At 36.0% G+C, this 27,020-nt stretch overlaps 2 protein-coding genes across 5 annotated transcripts in view; one reads left to right on the top strand and one right to left on the bottom strand.

Moving 5' to 3' along the window:
• Window positions 1-26,524, bottom strand: part of RNF170 (ring finger protein 170) — a 39,006-nt gene extending 12,482 nt beyond the window's left edge. For 2 of the 3 annotated variants that reach the window (XM_079140628.1, XM_079140629.1), the window contains exons 1-5: window positions 26,320-26,524; window positions 19,678-19,821; window positions 9,427-9,502; window positions 6,419-6,527; window positions 1,679-1,752 (exon numbers count right to left, since the gene is read on the bottom strand). In XM_079140628.1, the coding sequence (XP_078996754.1) occupies window positions 1,679-1,752; window positions 6,419-6,527; window positions 9,427-9,502; window positions 19,678-19,814 (396 nt within the window). In that variant the 5' untranslated portion in view covers window positions 19,815-19,821; window positions 26,320-26,524. The remainder of the gene's footprint in view (window positions 1-1,678; window positions 1,753-6,418; window positions 6,528-9,426; window positions 9,503-19,677; window positions 19,822-26,319) is intronic. The other variant, XM_079140630.1, reaches the window with a different exon arrangement.
• Window positions 26,525-26,777: 253 nt separating this feature from the next.
• Window positions 26,778-27,020, top strand: part of HOOK3 (hook microtubule tethering protein 3) — a 162,601-nt gene continuing 162,358 nt past the window's right edge. For both annotated transcript variants that reach the window (XM_079140616.1, XM_079140618.1), the window contains exon 1: window positions 26,778-26,971. In XM_079140616.1, the coding sequence (XP_078996742.1) occupies window positions 26,915-26,971 (57 nt within the window). In that variant the 5' untranslated portion in view covers window positions 26,778-26,914. The remainder of the gene's footprint in view (window positions 26,972-27,020) is intronic.

Raw genomic sequence — 27,020 nt, 5'->3', positions numbered from 1 at the left:
ATACATATGTCCTATGAAAAGTTGTGGGTACAGTCAAAGAGAGGGACAGGTGGTGGAATGAAATCTTTAATGTAAGACCTACTACCTGGTCTCTATGTTCCTGGAAAATGGCAAAAGATGGTAAGAAGTGGTATTGGCAAATTAGCTCAGTGTTGACTGCCTTGTGTCATACATCAAATTAGCCAGAGAGGCAATATGAAAAAAATCAGTTTTCCTCCTGATTATTTGAGAAAATAAACTGTAAATGAGACAGAATTTGGAACTATAGAAACAAGAAAGAAGACCTGGACCTCCCTCTCTGCTCAAAACAAACAAAAAACCCCAATAGTGATGGGGGAAATGGACAGCAAGAATAAAGGCTGAAAGGCATACGTGTGTGTGCGTGTGTGTGTGTGTGTGTGTGTGTGTGTGTATACACACAGACACATAAACAATGCACACTGTATGTATTTGTTACAAAAAGTTCAAGATCAGACAAAACTAAAAATTTTATACATGCATGCTGAAGTAAGAAAACTATTTACAAAATCAAGGGAATGCCTACCATAAAAGTAAAATAGTAGCTACTTCTACACAAGGAGTGGGTGGGGGTTTGGAAGGAGGCCTAGGGGTGCTTCTGGGGATGTTGGCTAGTTTCTAGTTTTCCGTCTAATAATAATTGCTGGAGTGTTGCTTTGTAATAATTTAATGAGCTGTACTTCTTTGTATTGTATGCATGTTTTTAATGGCTTTTATATTTCACAAAGAATTTTTGAAAAATTATTGCTGCTTCTATCGTTTTATATTATTTTTTGGTCTCTTGGATTTATGCCTTTATAAAATTCTCTGTACTGTTTTAGTGGGGTTTCAAGAGGGAGAAAAGTGAAAGTGTCCATTCAACTAGACATCCTTACTTGGAAGTTCTCTATCCTTTTTAGGACTTTGTTTTGCATACTGGAAGACTTATAAAGAAAATGCTATTTTTTAAATGTTCATAATTGTTACCAGAAAATTATATATTTTAAATGAAAAATAAATATAAAGGAAATTATGAAAGCTATATAATTGATAGACTAAACTGTATAAAAAACTAAGAACTTTAGTTTTTCAGAATTGTTCACTTGTTTCTGCAGCTTATTAAAGAAATGGAGAAAACTGGCACATTTCATCTGTGCTAACATTTTAGTCTTCAAATTTACACTTATAAAAACTTACTGCGTCCTTTTAGAGGTGGATTCTACACTCACTGTAATTGTCTAATGTGTAAATATTGTTACATATTAAACATTGAAATGAAAAATATGAAAAAATTGTTATACAACATTTAAAGATATTGGGACCTAAATTAAAAAAGGGCAGATTAAGTGTAAGTAAAAAAAGAAAAGAGTTTTTTCCATAAGTATATATAGGAGATATATGCTTAAGCATGATTAGCTAATTCAGATATTTCTTTACTGGCATTACAATAAAGACTTATGATTTGGGCAAGATTCAGTTTTCACAACTGTAGGATTTCAAATAGAATGCCCTTTTTTGTGGATCTTAATGATGTGTTCTTTTGTTAATCAAGTAAAATTACAGCAGCTTTGGATAAATGAAGTTCTGCTAAAAAATAAAAAGAATTCAAAATTTAAATACAAAAACAAAGTTTGTAAAATGGAAGTATCATAAATGATGCTTTCTGGATATAAAGTATTACCGTTTGTCTACAGATTGGACAACTTATTGCCCCAAGCCATGAACCGTATCTCCAGTATGCAATAATGCAGGTACCTAATGGAAAAAAGAAAACGTTAATACTGATGTTTTAAAGTCCATATATCCTGAGAAAGCTTCAAATATTTAACAGTGTCACCTAATTTAAAAATAGTTTTTAGGGGCTGGAAGTATAGCTGGGGTAGAGTGCCTGCCCAGCAGCGTCTATGTTAGCCCCTGTCTTCCATCCAGAGTTTTACTCCATCCTACCAACTCTACACAAATTCAAACATAATAATAATTCCCAGCCATTAAAAAGTATTTTTATTTAAAGTATTAGTTAAGCAACATTTTTATTTACTCAAAGCCAAATATTAACTGCTTCCATATTGTAAATAGACTTCACAGAAAATACTTTATTTCCTATCTAAAATAAATAAAACAGTAAACATCACTGTAAATAAGACAATCAACAAATCACAGCAAAAACTGTTCCAAATTTGACATGTATGTTACAAAAACACAACTTTCATTTTTTAAGAGTTTAGATAACCATATTCTGGAAGTATTAATAGTAACTAAGTAGTATAAGCAAGGAATCAAAAGCAAATATTATATGCTCTCTGCCCTAAGAAAGTTTAAAATCCAGTTCGATAATTGAATCAACTCTTTACGATATGAATTTGTTTTTTCTGCTTGAAGATATTCAAGAGCAGCAAAACAGGTAAAGATGGGCAACATTGCCTAAAGCAAGTTTATGTGACCTCAAAAAGTGGTAGGAGAGTTAAGTGGATAAGTACTAATCTTTAGGCCAACTGATCTTTGCAGAATACCTGTAATCTTGACCCTCTCAAAGTCCCATAGGCAAATCTGAACAAGGTGCTAAATGAGGTAGGATGGAATAAAACAAACAAACAAACAAACAAAAAAAAAAACAGGTAGAAAAAAGTCAGAAAGGACATGGACATTCATCTTGAGATCTCCACTGATGACCTACATAACTTCTCAGATCCATTTTTCACCAAGTTTCCTTTAAAATAGCTGGGAACCCCCCAAATGCAGCTCTCTTGAAATGGCCCATCTTCTCTCTTGAAAGCATATTTCTTGCTTTCCTAAATAAATCTCTGCCTCTACAAATATGTGCTGAAATTCTTTTCCATCATATAGTATGTCAAGGACCCCACTGAGTCAAGTCCCTGCTCTGAGAACTCTTTGGGACCCTCTTTTCAGAGACATTTCTTTTCCCATGACACTAAGTGTGAATAAGTCTCCCTTCTACCTCCAAAATCTTCCCTGTATTCTTACTCTCACCTTAGCAACTAGCTTAGACCTCCTGTGTTCCTTATTGTTATTCCTCCAGATCAGAATTCAGAATAAGCAATGGTAACTCTATTGAGGAGCAAAGTGATGTATTTAAATATGTTAGAAGATACCTAAATCTTTTTAAAATTTTTGTTGTGGTACTGGGGATTCAACCCAAGGGGCACTCTATCACTGACCTACATCCCTAGCTTTTCTAAAAAAATTTTTGAGACATGGTCTTACTAAATTGCTAAGTCTGGCTTCAAACTTAAAATCCTCCTGCCTCAGCCTCCCAAGTACTGGGGTTACAGGTGAGGGACACCAAGTCTGGCAGAAGGTAGCTAAATCTTGAGCTGGTTAACATTAAATAAAAAGAAGTACAGAGAGGGATGCATTAGAGAGTAACTTGCAGAGAAGAAAGGATCCAAATTGAACTTTGTGAGATACATATGATTTAGATAGGCAGAAAACATGAGAGAGGACAGTTTGGGTTTTATGAACAGCAAGAGATGCTAGGGGCATGGTCAATGTGAGCATTATGGTGAGCAAACAGATAAGCAGAGGCTGTCCCAAATGTACATTAGAGAGCCTGTGGGGAACAAGTTCACCAATTTAAAGATGAGTTTAAAAGCTGAACAATCATCTGATATCTCTACCCTCACAGAATGCTGTATTAGATAACATTTTTAAGTACTTTGAGCAATCTGATTTTCAAATAGAAACTATATGAAAACAAAATTCATTAATCTGTTAGTACTATTACCATTTTTTACAATGTCATCTTTTTTTATCTACTTTTTCACCGAACAAGTCAATGTGTTTCAACATAATGTTAAACTCATTTAAGCTCATAGCTTTTTCACAAATTAGGATGTTAGGTGTCCTTGTTTTACAAATTATGTCATGGCCACCTACCTGCACTGAAAAACTGTAGCCTAGAAAATCAAACACTCCATTCATTTAAATCTGCTATTAAATGCTTGATGTTTTCCTTTTCCTCAACTCTCCCCGTCACATAAAAATGTTTTCATGTGAATAGAGTGGTGAGAGAGATGACTCAGCTTTCATCTGGGTCACAATATCTCTGAATCTGTTTATTTATAAAGTGATGAGATCTCATAAGCCTGCTGCATCATTAAATAAAATAATGTGTGTTACAAATGAAAGTAAGTTGACATCTGTTGCTATTTATTCTTAGTGCACTAAAATGTAACAGGTGTATTTTTTTTATGTAGGAATTCAGCCAAAGTGCTCCTGTAATACATAGTATTAATATACTTGAACTCCTACCCAAAGAAATATATTTGTTTATTGGGGAGTTGAGTAAGTAGGTTTTCTTTTCTTCTTTAAATCTTTGAGCCTACAGACACTAAATCAAAGTGCTTAAGAAGTACAGCAGGGTATCAGAAGCAATCTACCCTAATACCATAGACCCAGAGGTAAAACCAATTACACAACACAAGCCACCTTTCATTTGACAGGGTTATCTATTCAGTGAATTAGCTATACCTGGCTTGGCAAACAATTCATCTTGTTTCCCTGATTGTTAACACCTTCCTGGAGGACTGTGCTAGAGGATGAATGAGGACATATCCAGACTCAAAAGCGAAGAGTGTCAAATTGATTAGGAATATCTACCAAAGGTTTGAGAGGAGAAAGCTTTCTGCTGTCTCTGATGGCTATTAATATTTCCCCATCTGATCATCCATTATTTTGCTGCTCAAATTAGCATTTCCAACAGATAACTACAAAACTAAAAAAACAGATACAAATGCTTTATAATTCGTTAGGTACTTAGTGAAGAGGTTGATATTAATGGATGATGCAAGATGGGATGAGGACGAGGTACATAGAAAACCCAGCATTGCATGATTGGTATTTAAATATTTAAGTCATTCTCCTCAGCATAAATAATAATGTATTTAAGAATTCTATGCTTTTGGGGCTGGGGGCTGCAGCTTAGTGGTAGAGTGCTTGTCTTGTATGTGCAAGGCACTGGATTTGATCCTCAGCACCACGTAAAAATAAATAAGTAAAGATATTATGTCCATCTACAACTAAAAAAAAATAAATAATTCTATCCTTTTTATCAAATATGATAAAAAAGGGAGAAAAACAATTTATAGGATCATTGTATATGAATATTTGGTACATTTTGGGAATAATTAAGACTCCACCTTGCTAGGCATGGTGACACATGCCTATAATTCCAGCTATTCAGGAGGCTGAGGCAGGAAAATTACAAATTCTAGGTCAGCTTTGGTAACTTAAAGAGTCACTGTCCCCCCACCAAAAAAAAAAAAAAAAGAATTTTGATATGTCTGAGGTGATAAGGTAGAGTGCTTGTGATTTAGTGCTTTACCTGTTATGCACTTTTATTTAGTGTATATACAAAGGTTAAAAATAAAAACCCTAGTTATTCAACTTCACAAGAAACACAAAGCAGTACTATTAACAAAAAAAAAAAAAAAAATAGGACTAATGATTAGATAAATCTAAGTAGACAGTTCTTGGAGTGTTCACCATCATGTAAACCATCAATCACATATAGAACTGAGCACAGGACTTAAAGATAGACCAAGGTTTAAGACCTCACGAGCCTTCTAGAGAATTAAGTAAAATAATGTGGGTTACAAATGCACATAAGGTGATTATCTGTTGCTATTATTCTTCATTCACTGTAACAGAACACAGCTCTGTTGCTTAGCAGTTAGGATACCCTTTATAAAGTTTCTTACTGTCTGAAGCCTTCATTTTCTCATTTATGACGAAGTATGTCCTGTACATGTGGGCATCCCTCCAATCTTGTATAGCTATAACAAGCAATGATAATATGATGTGTCATTATTCTCTATGAAATCTTTTTGGAGGGTCAAAAAACCAGTGATGAAGAAAGCATCAATGTGAGTTTAGTACTCCCACTGTTTTAGATTTCTCATTGTCCTTCTCCAACTTTCCTGAGGTCAAAAAGAGAGGTAAACTAAGAACTTTGTACTAACTGAGAGTAAGTAGAGATAGTAGAGCTAAGAGAAGGTCTTGGACAGGGTTCTTAAGAGAAAAACGTTTCTGCCCTGGGTAGGATGAAAAATGAAACTACTAAGAATGAAGAACAAGTTGAGATTCAGTGACTCCTCAATGCTATTGACATACTTGAATTACTATGCAAAGAAAAGGATTGACTGAGAAGCTGAACAATTATTTTTTTAACCTTTGAACCCACAAATGCTAAATTATATTCTAAATAGAAAAAATATACATATATTGTTGATTATTCAGATGCTAAATACACTTGGATGACAAGTACAGCAGGATATCAGAGGCAATTTTATTACTTAGGAAATGTAAAATGTGACAAACGGGAAATCAGGGATCCAGCCTATGTATACATATAGGTCTTTGATTTAAATAGTTACTTCTACCAAGTATAGCATTGTTTGCTTACCACAAAAAAGATGTCCACAGTTTGTTTCAACAGGTAAGGAAGCTTGATGTAAACAGATTGGACAGTACATGTCAGTGTAGAATTGTTGTCGAGCAGCAGCAGGTGCATCCTGATAAGAAGATATGTGTACATACTTATATACAGAGCATTCAAAATTGTTCATGTTAAATTAGATTTAAGAATACTGTCGAGCCAGGTGTGGTGGCACACGCTTGTAATCCAGCTAATTGGGAGGCTGAGACAAGAGGACTGCAAGTTCAAGGCTAATCTCAACAATTTAGCAAGAACCTGTCTCCTAATAAAAAACTAAAAAGAGCAGGAGGTATAGTTCAGTGGTAGAGTACTTGCTTAGCATGTGCAAGGCTTTGGGTTCTATTCCCCAGCACTGAGGGAAAACAGAAAGAAAGAACACTGTCAATAGTGCATAATCCTCATCAATTTTTAGATATGAAATAGTTTAAGGTCTCTTATAAATCTGACAAGTTATGAAGCTATATTGTTGTTCTGGTTAAGCTGTAAGCTATCTACCTTCCCTCCTGAACACAATTAAAGAAATAAATCTAGATTAACTTAAGCATTTCTCTTTTAGCCTTTCCAAATAAGTTATTTTGAATAGAACAAGGCTGAGCTAATATATAAGCTGAAGAGTAAGGAATGTCAGGCTGGAGATGTAGTTTTAAGGCACCTGTTTAGCATCCATGACGCCTTGGATTCCATCTCCGGTACCTTTTTCCAAAAGGAGAAAAAGAAGTGTCAAAATATTTTCTAAGGATTAGCTTTCTTTCATTTTTAACCGTTTTTTTTTTTTTTCGGTTTTAATAGCTGTCTTCCTGACAAAGAGTTGCACAATGCATATATGCTATACCTTACACAAGATCAGAGTTAAACTTTCAGAAAAGAATATTTCCTCATTTTGGAAGAAGAAACATTTAAGATCACTGGTAACTTGAACTCAGACCTTCACATAGTTGTGTTGTGATCGAACAGGAGTGTTGAATTGCCAGAATAAGAAGAATCCAGATATCAAAGATCCCACTAGAAAAGAGTGCCATGAATGCAAGGACTTCATCTGTAAGACCCACTGTAGTACCTCAGGACTTGGGAAAGTGTCCAGTATTGGTATGAAATGCTTATCTTGTAAAACATTTATCAAAACCTGTTTTATACCACTCAGCACATACCTTATAAACAAAGTAGCTGGCATTAAAACATCTAACTTTAAAAATATCAAATGTATTAAAAATGAGTTAATGATAATGAACCAAAGATCCTTGTTTCCCAATATTATAAACCATAATTTAAATTTCACATTTCCTCTAAGTTACTCTAAATTTTAAATCTCTGCTAAGTTATCAGAATATTCTGTAATTTAAGGTCACACCCAGATACTGACTGTAATTATTCATGCCAGTTTTAATAGTACAAAAAGAAAAATGTAAGCACTTAATGTTCTCCTTTCCATCATTTCTCATTTTTTTTTTAGATATTGACCAAAAAAAAAAAAAAAAAAAAAAACAGTGCTTTTTCAAAAGTTCAATAGAACTTTCTGTAATAATAGAAAACTTTATCTGTGCTACCCACTTTGGCAGCCGCTAGCCACATGTGCCTATTGTGCCTAAAGTACTGAATTTTTTTTTTTTTTTTTTGCAGTGCTGGGGATTGAACCCAGGGCCTTGTGCTTTTGAGGAAGCACTCTACCAACTGAGTAATCTACCCAACCCTAAAGTACTGAATTTTAAATTTTATTTAAATTAAGTTTAAATAGCCACAAGTGGCTAGTGGCTATTACGTTGGACAATACAGAATAGGCTAAGTCATTAACTTTGTTCTAGTTCCAAGAGGAATAATGCCATGCCTGAGGAAGCTGGGAAGTGGACAAATGGGTCTGTGGTACAAAGAAATCCAGAAGATTCACTTCTATTTGGGAATCCAGTATAGCTGAACCCATTAATGTAACTGCTAGTGTGAATTTAAGTAAACCTTAGTAATCTAATGTGTTAATACAAATGATAATAATTGCCATACTTAGCATGTTTATAAATCATAAAACATTATCCCAACATGAATTATTGATAACAATTGCTTCGGAACAGAGTGCTACTAATATGCTTAATCTATTCTCGAATTGATGAAGTTTCACGAGGGTATGAATTTTTGTCTGTTTAGTTTTTAGTTCACAATTGAATTCCCAATGCCTACAACAATGTCGGAGATATGATAGAAGTTTGAAATATATTTGGTGAATGGATAAATTATAAGCCTTCATTGGAACTAAAGTTTGGGTAGGAAAGCAATCAAAACTTTATCTTTCTTTCTTTCTTTCTTTTTTGGTACTGGGGATCAAACCCAGAGGTGCTTTACCACTGAGCTACATCCTTTTCATTTTTCATTTGAGACAGGTTTTCACTATGTTGCCTAGAATAGCTCAGAACTTAGGATCCTCCTGGCTCAGTCTCCTGATCACAGGCATGTGCTATCAAGCCCAGCTAAATTTTTTATTTTTGACGTTAGTAATATAGGTATGAAGGTATATAATATCCCACTTATTTGGACCTCCATAACCATATTGTTTCTGGTTCTTAAGAGATTTCTGGTCAAAAGTAGAGGCCAAGAAGAAGTTTTCTTCTTTTTCTAACTAGTTCTGTTAACTGTGATCACTGGAAAAACAGGAGCGGGACAAACATTTCTTTGAAGGTCTTAGGGTGTATGTGTTTTAGAAAATAGCTTTCTACTACATTTCAGTTAAGGCCAATTACAGTGATTATTTCTATACAAATAAATAATAGAAAAACCATTCTCTCTTAAAGCAAGTTAATAAAAAACAAAACAGGTAAACACCTGAATAGATTAAGACTAGGCCAGTATTCTTAATCTGAAAACATACAATCTATAGAACAATTGAAGGCAATCTGAAGCAGGAAAGAAGCCCATGTTTCATCACGACTATACATCTAAGAGGAATTACAATATCTACTCCTTACATAAACATGCATGTTACACAACAGTACCTGTTCTGTTTGAAGTTGTTCGCGAAGTACCCTTACTAGCTCTTGGTTTTCTGGATGAATGTTCTGATGTACATTTCTGTTGAACAGAATATAATAAACCTTGAATATAAAATATTGTCGGATTAATCCATTTACTTTTTGGGTCTAATTTTTAACTTAGAACTATTGGTAGTTTAATAAATGTAATTGATCATATAGAGCTGCACTATAATTCTAGGACTATACATTCCAGGCTATTCTGTGCTGAGTTCTTCCCCAAATCAGTTACCATTGGCTGATTTCGGGTTTAGGTGGCAAATGATAAAACCCCTACCTTTGGGATTTCTTGTAACTCCAAGTTCACAGATAATATAAAGAACAATTAACACGTTTATTTCTTTTGTAAAATTCCTTCAAAATAAACAGCTGTATAACTCCATGTATTATTCAGCATTTAATACTTTTCCATATCTAATTAAGGCTTTTTCCTAATTTTTCACATTTGAGGAAACTAAAACTTAACATATCACTAATATCTTAACATTAACAAGTAAAATGGAGATTCAAAGGCAAGACTTTGATGGCTAATGATATGAGACCACTGAAAATTAGAGGTGGAGGTAAGGCTGGGAGGGTGAGGGAGGGTCATGATTTACATCTGAATCACAGTGCAGCTTCATTTGGTTGAAAACTTTTTTCCCTAAACTTAAACACCTTGAACAAAAATATTCTAATTATATAGTTACAAGCTTACTCTTTAGAAGACCCTTTACTTACTGGGTAAACCATATCAAACAGGACTCTAATCTCATGGAATAGGGAAAGTTCAATCCACCTTATAATTACTCAATTTTTATTAAAAATGCAAATTTTAGAAAAGAAAGCTGACAAAATATAACCATTACTTCAGTGCAAGCAATTTAAAGTCAAGTAACTAAAAAGAAGTGTAACATAAATGTAATGAAATTGCTTGAACTGTGTTTAGAACCCTTAAATTTTGGTAGATTCTTTATTTCATAATGAGTCACATTCTTTTGACTCAAATGCATATGAAAGCAATCAGTCAACTAACAATCTATCCCAGCACAGGAATCATTTCACTTAAATACCAGTGAACATCTAGTTAAACAGCATTTCTCTATTCTTTGAGAGTGGAAAACCATTCCATTTTCATTGGAAAAAAATATTGATGACTTTTCAGAGTACAGACATGAACCAGATGCCTGGCTTCTTTTCATATCAGGAAGATGTAAGAATTCTTAAATCTAGTAGTAGAATACTTGAAAAGTCAAAGTATAGCCAAAGAACAAGAACAGACAGACCAAGCTGCTGAATAGTACCCGGAATTCAAGAATTTAAATGTGATTGACAACTATGAGTGCAGAACCAAAAATTTAGAAAACCATGGGATAATGAACAGTGTGAATCAAAGCATATAAATGTATAAGACACTTTTCACTGGCTTCTGATATGTCAACAAATGGTGGCTGATAGAGACAGTTTGAGAAGGAAGGACAAGCAGGGTATGGTGGTGCACACCTGTGATTCCAGTAACTCAGAAAGCTGAGTCAGGAGGATCACAAGTTTGAGGCCAACCTCAGCAATTTAGTGAGGCTCTAAGCAACTTAGTGAGACCCTGTCTCAAAATAAAAAGCTGGGGATATAGCTCAGTAGTAAAGTACTCCACCTTGATTTTATCCCCACTACCCACTACCAAAACAAACAAACAAACAAACAAACAAAAAAAAAAAACAAAAAAAAAGGAAGGGCAAATAGAAAAGAAATTAATTACAGCTACAAAACAACTGCTTAGAGGAAAAAAAGACAAATGAATGGAAAGATCCTACTGGAAGACTTACTTGCTAAGATGAAAATACTACCTAAAGGATTGGTCTACAGATATAATTCAGTCCCTATCAAAAACCTAATGGCATATTTTGAAGAAATTGAAAAGCTTATCCTAAAATTCATATGGAATTTCAAGAGACTCCAAACATCCAAAACAATTCTTAAAAAGAAAAAAATTAGAGGACACATACTTCTTGATTTGAGAATTTACTACAAAGGTACAGTAATAAAAACAGGGTGATACTGTCATAAGGACATATAAACCGATGGACTAGAAAACAGACCCCAGAAATAAACTCTCACATATAGTCTAAATATCTGTGTCCGACCCTCCTTACCATTTATATGTTGAAACCATAATCCCCAGTGAAAACATATTTGGAGATGGGACCTTTGGGAGGTAATTAGGTCATAAGAGTGACACCCACAGTTAAACTACTTATAAACCAAGAGGTGGTATTGTGCCAGACACAGACCCAACAACACTTAGTATGAATCTTGAGTGTCCCCAAAAGGCGTGGTCCCCAGGATAGCCTTAGTGGGAGGTGGTGGAAACTTTAGGAGGTGGAGCCTAGAGGGAGATCTACTGGGAGTGTGCCGCCCTTGAAGGGGATTTGGACTCCAGTCCCTACCTCTGATTTTTCTTTGTAGATTTGCTCCTTCCATGATTTGCTGCCTTGCCATTGTTCCCAAAGGAGTAGGGCCAATCAGTCATGAACTAGAGCCTCCAAACTCTGAGCCCAAATAAAGTTTTCTCTTTATATGATGATTAGCTCAGGTATTTTGTTATAAAGGCAGAAAACTGACTAACACCCCTTAATCTTGAACTTCCCAGTTTCTGGAATTGTGAGAAGAAATGTTTGTTGTTCAGAAATGTTTGTTATTCAGTTATTTTTTAGTTTATTTTTTTAGCAGGCCAAACTGGGACAAAGGTCAATTGATTTTTGACAAGGGGGCCAAGACTATTTAATAGGGAAAATAGTCTTTCAACAAATAGTGCTGGAAAAACTAGATATCCACATGCAAAAGAATGAAATTGGACCCTTATCTAAAATCATATATCAAGATGATTTCAAAATGGACCAACAGATTAAACTTAGCAGTTAAACTTAAGAGGAAAAAAAAAGAAGATCTTCATAAATCGTCAAAACTTTGGATTTGGCAATGATTTCATAAATATAAGACCAAAAAAAAGCAACAAAAAGAAAAAAATAGATGAATTGGACTTAATCAAAATCAAAAACTCTTGTGCATCAAAGGATGCTATCAAGAGAATAAAAAAAAAAAATCCACAGAACGGAAAATATTTGTAAAGCATATACCTAACAATAACACCAGAATATATAAAGTATACTTATAACTCAAAGACAAAAAAGTAAACAACCCTATTCAATAGTGGGTAAAAGACATAAATGGACATTTCTCCAAAGAAAACATACAAATAGCCAATGAGCATGTGAAATTATGTTCAACACTGGTATTCATTAGGGAAATGGAAATCAAAACCACAATGAGATACAACTTTATCTTGCATGACGATGATTATTATTAAAAAATGATAATTTAAAAAGGAAGGAAAGAAAACCCCAGAAAATAAATGTTGGCAAGGGATGTTGAGAAGCTGGAGTCCTTGTACATTGCTGGTAAAAATGTAAAATAAGACAAACCACAGTGGAAAACAGTTTACTAAAGTTAAACAGACCAGTTTAGGCAACACAGCAAGACCTTGTCTCAAAAGATAAAAACATAAATAAATGTTAAACACAGAATTATCACATGACCAGGAATTCCAAATGAAATCAGGGATTCAACCAGGTACTTGTACATCAGTATTTCTAGCAGCATTATTCACAATAGCCAAAAGGTAGGAATAACTCAAATATCCCAATGTCCATAAATAGATGAATAAATAAAAAGTGGCATATTCATACAATGAAATATTATTTAGCATAAAAAGGAATGAAATTCTTATATATGTTATAAGGTAAATGGACTTTAAAAACATTATGCAAGTGAAATTAGCCAGACAAAAAAGGACAAATATTTTGTAATTCTACTTTATGAATTACCTAAAATAGGGTAAATTCATTGAGACACAAAGTAGAATATAGGCTACCAGAGACTAAGAAAAGGCAAATAGGAAGATACTGTTGTTTAAATGGTTAACAACTTCTGTTTGGGATAATGTAAATTTTTGAAGTGGACAGTGATGATGTTTATACAGCACTGTGAATGTACTTAATGTCAATGACTTATACACTTAAAAATGGTTAAAATGGTAATTTTTATGTTATGTATAATTTACCCCAATATAAAAAAAATTATTGTAATGATTAAAAACATGGGGCAAAAGGCTCCTTTACCTAAAGTATAAACTACACCCTTCTCCAACCCATCACTAATTAGTTACCTCAGTGGTAGAAATAGGATTACAACTGCAATTAAATTTGAATCTGGAGAACTGGACAGGAACTTAAACTGACCTCCTACTCAATCATATGACAGATGCAAGCCAATGTCTAAGTAACTGGGAGCACCCTACATAATTTCAAAGTACTTCTTAAATTGAGCCAAAATATCATTTATCTTTACCAATTGGCTTTGGTCCTATCCATGAAGCCACACAGAGGAAATCTAATTCTTTTTTGTAGTTTTTTGAGATGGAATCTCATTTGTTGCCCAGACTGGTCTTGAACTCCTAGGCTCAAGTGATTTTCCTGCCTCAGCCGGAGTACCAGAACTGTAGAAACACAATATTGCCCTTGCTTCATTCTTTAACAAAACAAGCCCTCTTCATATTTAGGAGACAGTTTTATGTCCAACAGTTTCTTTCCCTAAGCTAGATATCCCCAGCTCCTTCTGGTGTTTTGTGATTTTCTTCCTGTAGCATTCACTATTTTGACAATTTCCCTGAACATTCTCCAGTTTAAATAATTGTCCCAAATTGAATATTACCCAGGTGTGACCTTTAGCTGGCTATTTTTTTCTCCATATTTTTGTATTGGTACATCATACTTGCACCTAATGGTGGGATTTGTTGTCACATATTAGTATATTCATACAATGTAACAATACAATTTGGCAAATATCAATCCAAGGCACTTCCCTCTCCCACCCCAACCCCCACTGGCTGGTCTCACTCCTCTATTCATCTCCCTTTAGCTGGTTATTTTTATAAATGTATCCTTTACTGTTAAGTTTCTGGCATCTACAATATATAATTGCCTTATTAAACAAAATTTTAGTTTAGGCTTCATATCATTCCAGTCTGCAGGGGAAAACTTCTATTATACAAGTAATAACTGTTCATAGTAGAGAAATTAGAAAAGTGGAAATGATATTTAATAATAAGGTTAATCCTATAAAATAGTATTTTAAGTGGGCTAATGTAATTATGGATTTGGGATACTCCTCTGCTCCCCATTCCTTTTTCAAATAATTCATCTTAATTGAAACACCGTATCCTTTGACCAAAATTTCTTAAATTTCATTAAGTCCCCACCTCTATTTTTTTCTTTTTTAGTACTGGTGATTGAACCCAGGAGTGCTTTGCCACTGAGCCACATCCCCAGCCCTTTTTTATTTTGGGACAGGGTCTCACTAAGCTGCTTAAAACGTCACTAAGTTGCTGAGGCTGGCTTTGAACTTTTGATCCTCCTGCCTTAGTCTCCTGAGTTGCTGCGATTACAGGCATGCCTCACCATCCCTGGCCTTTTGCCCAATATTTATCTGGCCCTTATCCCTTCTGCTTCTATGATTTCAACTTTTTTAGACTCCACACATAAATAAGATCACACAGTATTTGTCTTCCTATATTTGGCTTATTTCAGTTTGCATAATGTCCACTAGATTCATATAGACTGTTGCAAATGATAGGAAATCCATTCTTTTTAAAGCTGAATAGTATTCGATTTTGTGTGTGTATGTGTGTGTATGTTTGTCTCTCTATATATGTTTTAAATATACATATATTTATATTTATATAAATTTATCTAATAGTCACTTAGCCTGATTTCATCGCTTAGACACTATAAACCAATACTGCAATGAACATAACACAGATATCTCTTTGAAATATTGACAATATCCTGTCAATATATAGCCAGAAGTGTTATTGCTATACCATGTAATTCTAATTTTAATGTTTTGAGGAACTTCTATATTGTTTTCCACAGTGATTACACCATTTTACATTCCTACTAACAATGTGCAAGGGTTGCTGTCTTTTGTCTTTTTGATAAGTCATTCTAACAGATGGGAGGTGATATCTCATTGTAGTTTTATTTATAATTTTTCATTGTAGTGTTAGATTGCATTTCCCTGATGATGAGTAAGGTTGAACATTTTTCACTTACCTGTTAGCAATTTGAATGTCTTTTGAGAAATATCTTTGTCTTATTTATTCATTCATTCATTCATTTATTGTACTAGAGATTGAACCTAGAACCTCACGTTAGGAAAATGAACCTAGAACCTCACACACGCTGGGAAAAAAGATTTACTATTGAGCCACATCCCCACCCCTTTTCATTTTTCTTGCTAAGTTACCAAGGCTGGCCTTGAACTTGGGATCCTCCTGCCTCAGTCTCCCAAGAAGCTGGGATCACAGGTAGTGACACTGCACCTGGATGAACTAATTTTTATATATGTGAGAAAAGGGTCCAATTTCAATTTCATTCCTGGGCAAGTGAATATACAATTTTCCCATTCTTTATTGAAGAGACTTACCTTTTCCTGCTTGCTCTTGGCAACTTTATCAAAGATCAACTGATGATAAATGAATTTATTCCTGGATTCTTTTTTTCTTTTCAATTGGTCTATGATATCTCAGTTTTTAACAAGAGTACCATGCTGTTTTGATTACTATTGGTTTACAGTAAATTTTGAAGTCAGATAGCTTTGTTCTTTTAGCTCAAGACTGCTTTGACTATTTGGGATATTTTCTGAGTCCACACAAATTTTATGATTTTAATAGTGCTGTGAAAAAATGACATCGGAGTTTTGATAGGAATTACACTGAATGTGTAGATTGCTTTAGGTAGTATGGACACTTTAACAATATTAATTCTAATACATGGACATAGGATATTCCACTTATTTGTATCTTTTTCGACAACTTCATTAATGTTCTAAAGTTTTCATTATACGGATCTTTTGTCTTATGATTTTTAAAATTTAATGCTATTGAAAAGGGGATTGTTTTTCTCATTTCCTTTTTGGATAGTTCACTGTGCAGTATTAGAAATGTTGTGATGTTTGTATGTTGATTTTGTATCCTGCAAGTTTATTGCATTTGTTATTAGAATTTTCTGGTGGAGTAGTTTAAGGGTTTTCCATATATAAAATTGTCATCTGCAAACAAAAATTTACTTCTTTCTTTACTATTTGGGTGATTTTTTTCTTTTTCTTGTCTAATAACTCTGGCCAGGAGTTCCAGTACCACACTAGACAGAAGTGACAAAAGTGGACATCCTTGTCTTATTCTTTGCTGTAAGCTTTTCATTATTGAGTATAGTACTTGTGACCTTGTCATATGTAGTCTAATTTATTCAGTTTTTAATCATGAAAAGACACTGAATGTTGTCAAATATTTTTCCTGCCTATCTTGAGGTGATCATGTGATTTTTGTCTTTCATTGTTAATATGTTGTTATCACATTGATTTATATATGCTGAACCATCCTTGCATCTCAGAGATAAATCCCACCTGATCATGGTGTATGATTCTTTTCATGTGCTGTTGAATTTGGTTTGCTAGTATTTTATTGATAATTTTTGCATATATGTTCATCAAAGAAATTGGTTGGTAATTTTCTTTTCCATAAAGTACTTTTTGAAGGGCTGGTACTGGGAATTGAACCCAGGGTCTTGTACTCCCACATGTTCTGCAAGCATTCCATCACGGAGATACATCCTTGCCCTCCTGAAATGTCTTTATGTGGCTTTGGTATCATGGTAATGTTGGCCTCAGAGAATAAGTTATGTTCCCTTCTCTTTGAGTTTTTAGAAAAATTTGAGAAAGACTAGTGATAATTCTTTAAATGTTTGGTGGGACTGTATAATTTCCTTTTTAATGCTGAATATTATTCCATTATATGTATATGCCATACTTTGCTTAACCATTCATTTGTTGATGGGCCATTGTGTTGCTTACACTTTTTAGTTACTGTAAATAATGCTACTATGAACATAAATATTCAAAAGTCTCTGAGTCCCTCCTTTTGGAACTGCTGGATCATATGGTTATCCCATTTTTAATTTTTTGAGGACCTGTCATATTGTTTTCTATAATGGCTATTCCATTTTACGCTCCTGCCAACAGTGCACAATGGTTCCAATTTTTCTACATCCTATCACATGCTATTTTGAGTATTTTTGATGGGTAAGCCATACTTATGGATGTGAGGTAGTATCTCACTGAATTTTGATTTTGTATTTCCCAACAATTAATAATGGGGAACATCTTTTCATGTGCTTATTGGCCATTTACATATCTTCTTTGGAGAAATTTCAATTCAAATCCTTTTCCCATTTATTAATTGGGTTTTCTTTTTATTACTGAGTTATTAATTCTTTATTCTAGTTACAAGTGCTTTCACAGAGATAAGATTTACATATATTTTCTCCCATTCTTGTGGGTTATCTTTTCACTTTATTGATGATATCTTTTGACGCATAAAAGTTCTTAATTTTGATGAAGTCTGGGTGTAATTTATCTTTTGTTGCCCATGCTTTTGGTACCACATCTAAGATCCTATGCCAAAACCAAGGTTGTGATTTACTTACTCTTAGGTTTTCTTCCAAAAGTACTGTATTAGTCTGTTTTATACTGCTGTAACAAAATACCTGAGGCTAGATACTTTATAAAGAAAAGAGGTTTATATAGCTTATAATTTTGGTGGAAGTGGTGAGGATACTCCTAGTCACACTGCATCATAGTAAATGACCTTATGACAGGAGTGCATGAGAGAGAGAGAGAGAGAGAGAGAGAGAGAGAGGGGGGGGGGGGGCAGAGAGTGCGCGCAGGCATGCATGCTATCTCAAATGGTGAGACAGGAAGCCAGAGATCAGAGAGGGGCAGGTCTTGCTCTTTAACAACTCTTCTTTTGGGAACTAACTGGGGGTCCAACTAGAATTACATTAATTTCTTCTAAGAGCAGTGCCCTTGATGACCTAAAATCTTCCACTAGACCCTAACTCTTAAAGGTTCCACATCACTTTCCAATATCACCACTCTGAAGATCAAACTTCTAATACATGAACCCTTCCAGGGCAAACTGATCACAAGCATTATAGTTTTAGCTCTTATGTTTAAATCTTCGACCCATTTTGAGTTAATTTGGTGTGGTATGGGAACAGTTTCATTCTTTTGCATGTGGCTACCCAATTGTTTCAGCACCATTTGTTGAATTTTTTCTCCACTGAGTGGTAATGGCACACCTGTCAAAGGTTAGTTGATGTACAAGTTGACCATTTCTAAATCCTCATTCTGTTGTACCAGCCTCCTGGCTGATAATTTAATAAGCCTGCTTCTTATGTATTCTTTAACTTAATTACTATTAAAAATGAATGTAATAGGCCCAAGGATAGAGTCTTTCAGTAATACACAGTATCCTCCGATTTGGTTTATATTAAAACATTAGTCAGTATTCTTAAGAACAACTTACACACCAGTTATGAATTCACATATATCTGCTATCACCAAGGCATCATTTCCTCATTAGATCCACAACTTTATCATCAAGTAACACTATGGAGTATCACTCCATAAAATAATCTACTGAAATCAAAGTTATATTATCCTATTAAGAGATTATAAATGCAGAGGTAAAAGAATAAATCACCATTTTTTCCCTAAGTGTCCACATAATGTGTCGTATAATCCTTTCTACAAATATGCTTTACAGAAAACATATTTGCAATTGGGGGATTAAAAAATCTACAAAAATCCAGTGTCTACATATTGGTATATAGACATCTCAGGCCTTTAAAAATTATTCCTGATTCTACAACAGGTCACTAATTAAGGTTAATTAATTGATTCTAATCTTAATTTACTCTATAGTGTCCAAAGCTTTATTTTTTTCTCTTTTTTTGGCTCAGCTTTTTCATTTAAAATCTGAAAACATTTTGCACTTATTATCTATATTCATACTAGTTGGTAGATTCAAATCTGAAAATTAATTTTTTCAAACTATTATATTCCCATAGGATGGGTGATGAATTTAAATATTATCTGGTAAGTCAGGAAATATATGTTAGCATTCAGAACCCAGTGGAAAATAAAATACTTTAGCAAATATACACAATCATTGAGATCAGTTACTTGTTTTTTTGTATTAAGTATTACATATTATAAGGAGTCAAAGAGTCAGTGATCCTTGGAAATATATAATATTTCAATTCATTTTTCTTTCAATCTCACCTGAAAAGTGCATATACCAGGGTAGCAATCAAAGTGAAACTGACCACAACTGCCACAAGTACTTGGTCACTTACTCCTTCTATAACTGAATCATCGTCCAGTTTCAAACTTTGGACTTCACCTTGATATCTGGCCATTCCAGGTCTAAAATATGAAGAAACAAGACAAAAGTACAAATGACACAGTGCAAATGAAATATACCAATAAAAGTAATGTAAGTGTAGCTGACTTCTAACATAATTCGTATTGGTGGCATTCCCTTAATGTAAGCTACATTAACCTCAATTCTAGTGAAGATTCCCCCCCCTAGTGAATTCTTTAAAATTTGTCAGAAACATTGTTTTGGGGAGTACAAAATGCTATTTCCTTTAAAGAAAACAACTACTATAATTTATCATCCATTTACATATCTATTAGACCTTTCTTTTTCTTTTTTTTTTTTTTTTTGGTATAGGGGACTGAACCCAGGGTTCACTGAGCTCCATCCCTGGCCCTTTTTTTATTTTTTGAGACAGGGTCTCCTTAACTTACTTAGGGCCTAAGTTGCTAAGGTTGTCCTCAAGCTTGTGATCCTTCTGATTCAACTTCCAGAGTTGCTGGGATTCTAGGTGTGTGCCATTATGCCCAGGGTTTAGACAAAAATTTTTTGAATATAGCTTCCAGCTTCAAGCTTAGCCCCTTTAAGAAAAAAAAAAATATATTTTTTTTTGTCCAACTACTCTTATCTTTATCCTGAATACCAAAGAATTTCTCCAAGTTTATCAGATTACTCTTCTCCCTCACAGCATTAAATATATGTCTTATGGAATTTACCATGTATGGATGAAAAAGGAAATATATTGTAGCCTTTTATAAATATTCCTGTATTACCTATATTGTGCTCTGTACACAGGACAACCTAATAAATATCCACATAAATAAAAGTCATTTATACTAACAGTGTACTTTGAAACGTAAAAGGCTATAGGAAATTTGTATTTGTATTAAGATTACTTGAATTAATGAAAATTCTGATGCTTGAAAGACTATTAATCTCACTTGAAAATAACCTCAGTTTACTGTTCAGAACTCTGAACTGCCAGGAATATGGAATTACTGTGAGGCTGCATTTCCTTATGAAGAGAAAAGGGAGGAAATGAAACTCTCTTTCCCATACTCTAGGAAAAAAATGGTAGTATCCAATTCTATAGGTATGAGAGGAGACAACCCAACCAATCAGAGTCCAAATATCACAGGTAATGTGTATTTTTTTCAGAAGACAAAACTGTAAAGTTCAAAGTCTTATACTTAAAGGGAAATGAAGGAAATATTCAATTAAATATATGTAATAGAACTCAAATTTCTACATTTATATAACTTATTACATTGGAAAGAGTTTTTTATCCAGTATAATAAAAAATCAGGTGAGTCTCTGTTACGAGGAAATTTTTGAGTGTGAAAGTCTAAAACCTTTGAAATGAATCTGAACTGGATACTAAGAAGGAAAGTACCTCTCATGGAAGAAAACTAAGCAGAAAAAAAAAGATCAAAGGCTGGTTGCATAAGCTTTACACTTAATAATAACCTGATAATCAGGGATCTCTAATGACAGATTTCAAATGCCCTTTATGAAGGTGCATACCAAGAAACTCAGAGAAAGAGCTCTAATTTCAGTATTTTCATTCAAAAGAGTCAGATTAACTGCTAGCTGAAACTGGGGGGTAGGGAGGAACCTCCAATAATATAAGGATAGGCTACCTGGTCAACAAATTTTTTAATTAGGTTTCCTCTTTTTAAGTTAGAAATGCAATGGCTGTGTCAAAAGTCCTAGAGGCAGCAAAACCTACTTGTATCTGTTCAAAGATAATCAAAATGCTATCTCTGTCAAGATTCCTGGTCTCTAATTACTGAATTTAATTACTTCAGAGTTGTGAGAATTAAACCAAATTAAACAGAGGCAAAAGTGCTTTGCAAGTGCACCAACAGACACATTGTTATTATATTATTCATATTTTCTTCCATGTTTTAACATTTAGGCAGCCTACTACTTATTAGTTAAAAAAAAGAAGCTTGCTTAGCATATGTAAAGCCCTAAATTCAATCCCTGGGACCACAAAAAGGAAATAGAAAAAGATGTGTTACTTTTGTTTCCCTGTCTTTGGATGTGCAATCAGTGACAATGTGATTAAATTCTACTGTACAAAATATATATATATATATTCTGTCCATAATTTGACTTCTATGCAATTACACTCTTAAGATATTGCTTCCTACATACTTCCAACAGCTCAGGTATCCCACATATTTTAGGTATTACATGCCCATATAATATTATTTGCATCATTTACAGCAGGTTCCAACATTGTTGAGAGAACAAAAAAAGTTCACTTGTGTGACATGGAAATCTACTAATGGTGTTAGGTCTATGTTGAGGGACTATATAGTACTTATGCCACAGCTTAATCAGAGTTAAAAAGGAATCAAGGGCTCAAAAATGAGGTATTATAAGGTACTATACTACAACCTCAGTTTAGAAAGGGGATGGTCTTATTTAAGAAAACGGGATAAACTACAAAAAGATCACATATTCCTACTCAAGGAGGTGATATAATAACTCAATCTTTCTTTTTTTTTTTTCTTTTTTTTTTTTTTTTGCAGTGCTGGGGATTGAACCCAGGGCCTTGTGCTTTCAAGGCAAGCACTCTACCAACTGAGCTATATCCCCAGCACATAATAACTCAATCTTGAAGATGAATTCCAAAGTCAACCTGGATTATAGTTCTCTAATTTCTGTTTTTCATAGTTAATGCTGGTTGGGAACAGTAAACTGAGGTTGATTCCACCTGCTACCACAGGTTCTTAATTGCAGCCCATTTTGCTGCTTGGACATTAATAGCATGGATTTTAATTTCAGTTCTGCTAAGGAGACCCCACCATCTCTCAGGACCTCTCCACTTCTGCAAAAAGTTAAAGCTGGGCTAGATGGTTTCTTCAGCTTTTTTCACCACCACATTTTTCAGTTTTCAAAGTAGGAAAAAGTCATGGGGCGAGGGCTGTAGCTCAATGGTACAGCATGAATGTCATGAATGAGGTCTTGGGTTCTAACCCTAACACCAAAAAAAAAAAAAAAAAGAAAAAAAAGTTGGGCAAGATAAAAACCCAAGTTGAAAGTGGTTTTATGCATTGGGGGTGCTGGAAGGGGAGAGCCAGACCATCATCTTCCCCAGGATACAGTTCTATAGTTTAAATCCTTTTCAAGTATGTCTTACTTTAACAATAAAATCTGTCTCTTCCACTGAGATGCAAATTAGACCTCCAAGTTCTTTCCATACCCCCCCCCCCCATTTTTCCCATTTTTTTTGTCTTTTCGGTACCAGGGATTGAACTCAGGGGCACTGGACCACTGAGTGACATCCCCAGTCCAGAGACAGGGTCTCACTGAGTTGCTTAGTGCCTTGCTTTGCTGAGGCTGGCTTTAAACTCGATATTCTCGCGCCTCACTTTCCCAAGCCACTGGGATTACAGGCATGTGTCACTGCACCCAGCTCCATACCCATTCTTAACACCTAGTTAGTTACTCTATTTCTTGTTGCTGTTTTCCAAGACATCCCTGAATGGCAAATGGAGGCACCCATATGGACTGCAGGGCATGTCAATTGCTAAGACCTCTGTGTTATGAAGTCCTTTCATTCAGAACCCTTGAGCAGTGTCTTACTTGTTATAGGGGCCACTAAATGTTGTTTACTTGAAACCCAGAAACAAGGTTATTAAATGTATAGAACATAACATTTAATTTAATTCATGGGATCCTGTGACATATTAAAATAAAGTTAATAGTATTCTGTTTTTGAGTTTTTACAAAAACAAAACAAAATACTTGGAAGGTATAACTGACAGAAGTCTGAAGACAACTGGCTTTGCTACTGCCTAGTTAGCTAAATCTTACTGAGGAGTAGCTTAATGTAGCAAAAGAAGCATAAGCTTTGGAGCCAGACAACTGAGTACTTATGTAAAGTTTGAGTCTCAGCTTACTCATATGTAAAAAATGTATAAAATTAGGTTGAATCACATCAAATTGCCATTTTGGACAGAAACTAAAAAGTGTAACCTTGTGAAATTTACTATGAGAATATAAAGATAAAGCACTTAACATATTGCTGGGCACAACTCAGCAAATGAAAGATATAACATTTTGATTACCATTAGTAACTGTCAAGGAAACAGTAGAACTATGATAAAAGTTGTGCCGTGTAATATTGCAATAGCTGTACCATTTAGCATCTCAAACTCTCTTTAATTAAGGTTCTAATTATCTGTTCTCTGGGAAGATTGCATGAATTTGGGAACACCACCATATAGACCACCACCATGTATGTTCACATCAATCTGATAAACATCTACAGATAACAACTAGGATTCGATCCCCAGCACCAAAAAAAAAAAAAAAAAGAAAAAAGAAAAAAGAAAAACATCAGATAACAACTAGCCTCCACTTAGCCATAATAAGAAGACAGTTAAGACAAGTTCCATTCACCTCTCTTGGGTCTTTTCTCTGAGCTTCAGGGAAAGGAGAGGAAAATAAAAACCAAAACCAAAAACCAACCAAACCAACCACAATTATAAGGGAAAATGGGAAATTCTAGGACTTCTTGGAGCAAAGGAGAAACTCAGGGTCTTTTTACTAATGTTCATATAGAAATTTGATGGCCTCATGGCTTCTGCAATTACTCATTGAAAAAGCTTTTAATAAAACTTCCATTAAGTCTTAAGTGGAGCTTAAATAAAATCTCAAGAACACTGCAACATCATACAGTAAAGCAATGTGGGTAAGCAGTCAAGCCTGAAAAGGAAGGCTTTAGATCAACTGTGTCAAAGCCTTGAAAACCTGAACATTGGGAGTAAAGGTGCTTACTACAATATCACAGTCCCTCTGGCAAGGAACAGGACCAGTGCATAGAGTCAGCACAATGTATATTTACTGTGTTTATTTACTTGTCTAAAAGGGCATAGTCACTTACAGTGACTGGTAATCTACAGGAACAACATAGAATGGAATGAAGGAACTCTGGTTTGACAAAGCTTCAGAGGCATCAAAAGAGGAACCAAAAGCAAAAGAGATTCACATTTTAATTTCTAAACAGATAATTTTCCCCCTTTGTGTAAGGAAGAACGTTTGTAAGAAAGACCCTGAAAAGACTTCAGGTGGAGCTGAGTGTGGGAGCAGGATTGTTATTCCAAAGGCTGGAGAGGGTGAGGCAGGAGGTAGCAAGTTCAAAGCCAGCCTCAGCAACTGAGTGAGGCCCTAAGGAACTTAGCAAGATGCTGTCTGAAAATAAAAAATAAGAAGGGGCTGGGGATGTGGCTCAGTGGTTAAGCACATCTGAGTTCAATCCCTGGTACCCAAACAAAAACAAACAAAAGCAAAAAACAAAAACAAAAACAAAAAAATACTTCAAGTGGCAAGTAGTATCTTCTTACATTCACAAAATAATGATAAATCACCATGTGTGAGTAGTTAGCTTGTAATCTGTGAGCCATTATTAAAAACTCAATACCAGTTTGGCACTTCTCAGTGCTGAGAATATCTACTCCCCCGCTTGCAGTACTGGGGATTGAACTCACTGCCTACACATGCTAAGCAAGGGCTCTACCACTGAGCTACGCTTCATTAATGGGAACGGGGTGGGGTGTGGACTACAGGAACCTCAAAATAAAAATGTGCCTAGGAAGTTAATTTTGCACCACTAGAAATAAAAGTTTTGCATTAAGTAGTTATGCCCACACTATGAATCCGCCATTCTTCCAGGACTTCAAGGTTGGTTGTCTTAGAAACCCCAGCACCTTTGCATGGAATCCAGGTATGTTTATAACAATTGTTCTGAGCAGCCTCAAACCACAACAAAATGCACATCAACAGTAGAATGGATACACTGCTAAAATCACACAATGGAATACCAGACAGTGATGAAAATTACCTTATATAACAAATTTAATATTAATTGAAGGTCACAAAATAACAGAATATGGTTCTATTCATTTAAGTTCAAAATCAGGCAAAGGAAAACTATATCGCACGCATACATAGGTGGAAAAATTACTGGGAAGGAATTACGCTAAGAACACACAGGGTATGAGCGAAAGGACTCCTGGGGAGCCGGCAATCTGAGTGTTTCATTCATTAGGCCTTAAACATGTATGTCGTATGCAAGTTTCTGCACATACTAAATCGCTCTAAAATGTATCGGTGAGCCTAAAGAGGCTGGTGCGTCTAAAACGGCGAGAACGCGACAGTGGTCCACCTCTTCTCTAAGGGTAGCCTACTCTCAACAGCAGAAGAAACAGGGCCTCAGCACTGATGCAGTCCTTAAGGACTGGGGAACTAGCGTCCACCCTCTCCTACTTCAAGTAAAGTTTTCGGGGAGTCGAGGCTCCAATAGAGAAGACTGGCTCTCCTCAGCGCAGGCCAAACCCACTTAAAACCACCCAGACGCCCTCCACCTAGCCGGTCCACTGTCGCCGGGCGGCTCGGGACCCGGCCCTGTTTCCCTGGCCCGCAGGCAGAGACTTCCGCGCGCAGCCCAGAGGCTACCCCGCGCATCCGCGGGCCTGGGTTCGGGGGCGTGGCCGGCGACGCACTCGCGGCCGAGGAGTGGGGGCGCGTACCTCTCCACCGCAGAGGGACTACCTCGCCAATTCCTGGTGATAGAGATTAAAGATTATTTCCGGGGAGTGCCCCCGCCACCCCTCCAGGGCAACCACAAGCTGTCCCTTTTTTAATTTGAAGTGCGGGCGCAGGCGCACGCGCACATCTGAGCTTCCGTGAGGGCGCGAGCCGGCGGCGCGGCAAGGAAGACCCGCGCCGCAAGCCCGGGCGCGTGCGCGTCGGGCACGCTGCGGCCGGCGTCGGGGCGCGCGGGCGGAGTGCAATTCGATTGTGCGCAGTGGCTCGCCGCCGCGGCGCTCGCCGGCTGCGGAGTTCGCTGGAGGCGGTGTAGGCGGCCGGGGGCGGGGACGCGGGGTGGCGGGCGTGGCCGTGGGCTCGCGGCGGCGCGCAGTCCCGAGTGAAAGGAGAAGGAGGGGCACGAGGGTGACGGTGCGGGACCCATTGCCAGTGCCGGCGAGTGTACGCGGCCAGGGCGCACGAAGGAGGTGGGCCAGAGGCCCGGTCGGCTGCCCGGACCCTCCGGACCAACCCCAGGCCAAGCGGCGGCGGTTTCTGGCTAGGTGGGGAGGCGCTGCCAAGCCCCAGCAGAGGAAGATGTTCAACGTGGAATCTGTGGAGCGGGTGGAGCTGTGCGAGAGTCTTCTCACTTGGGTATGTGGTGACGGCGGGCCGATGGAAGACCCCCCTCTTAGGGCCGCCT

This window comes from Sciurus vulgaris (genome assembly GCF_902686455.1).
Source record: "Sciurus vulgaris genome assembly, chromosome: 5".
NCBI lineage: Eukaryota > Metazoa > Chordata > Mammalia > Rodentia > Sciuridae > Sciurus > Sciurus vulgaris.
This window is presented reverse-complemented; position numbering and strand designations above follow the sequence as displayed.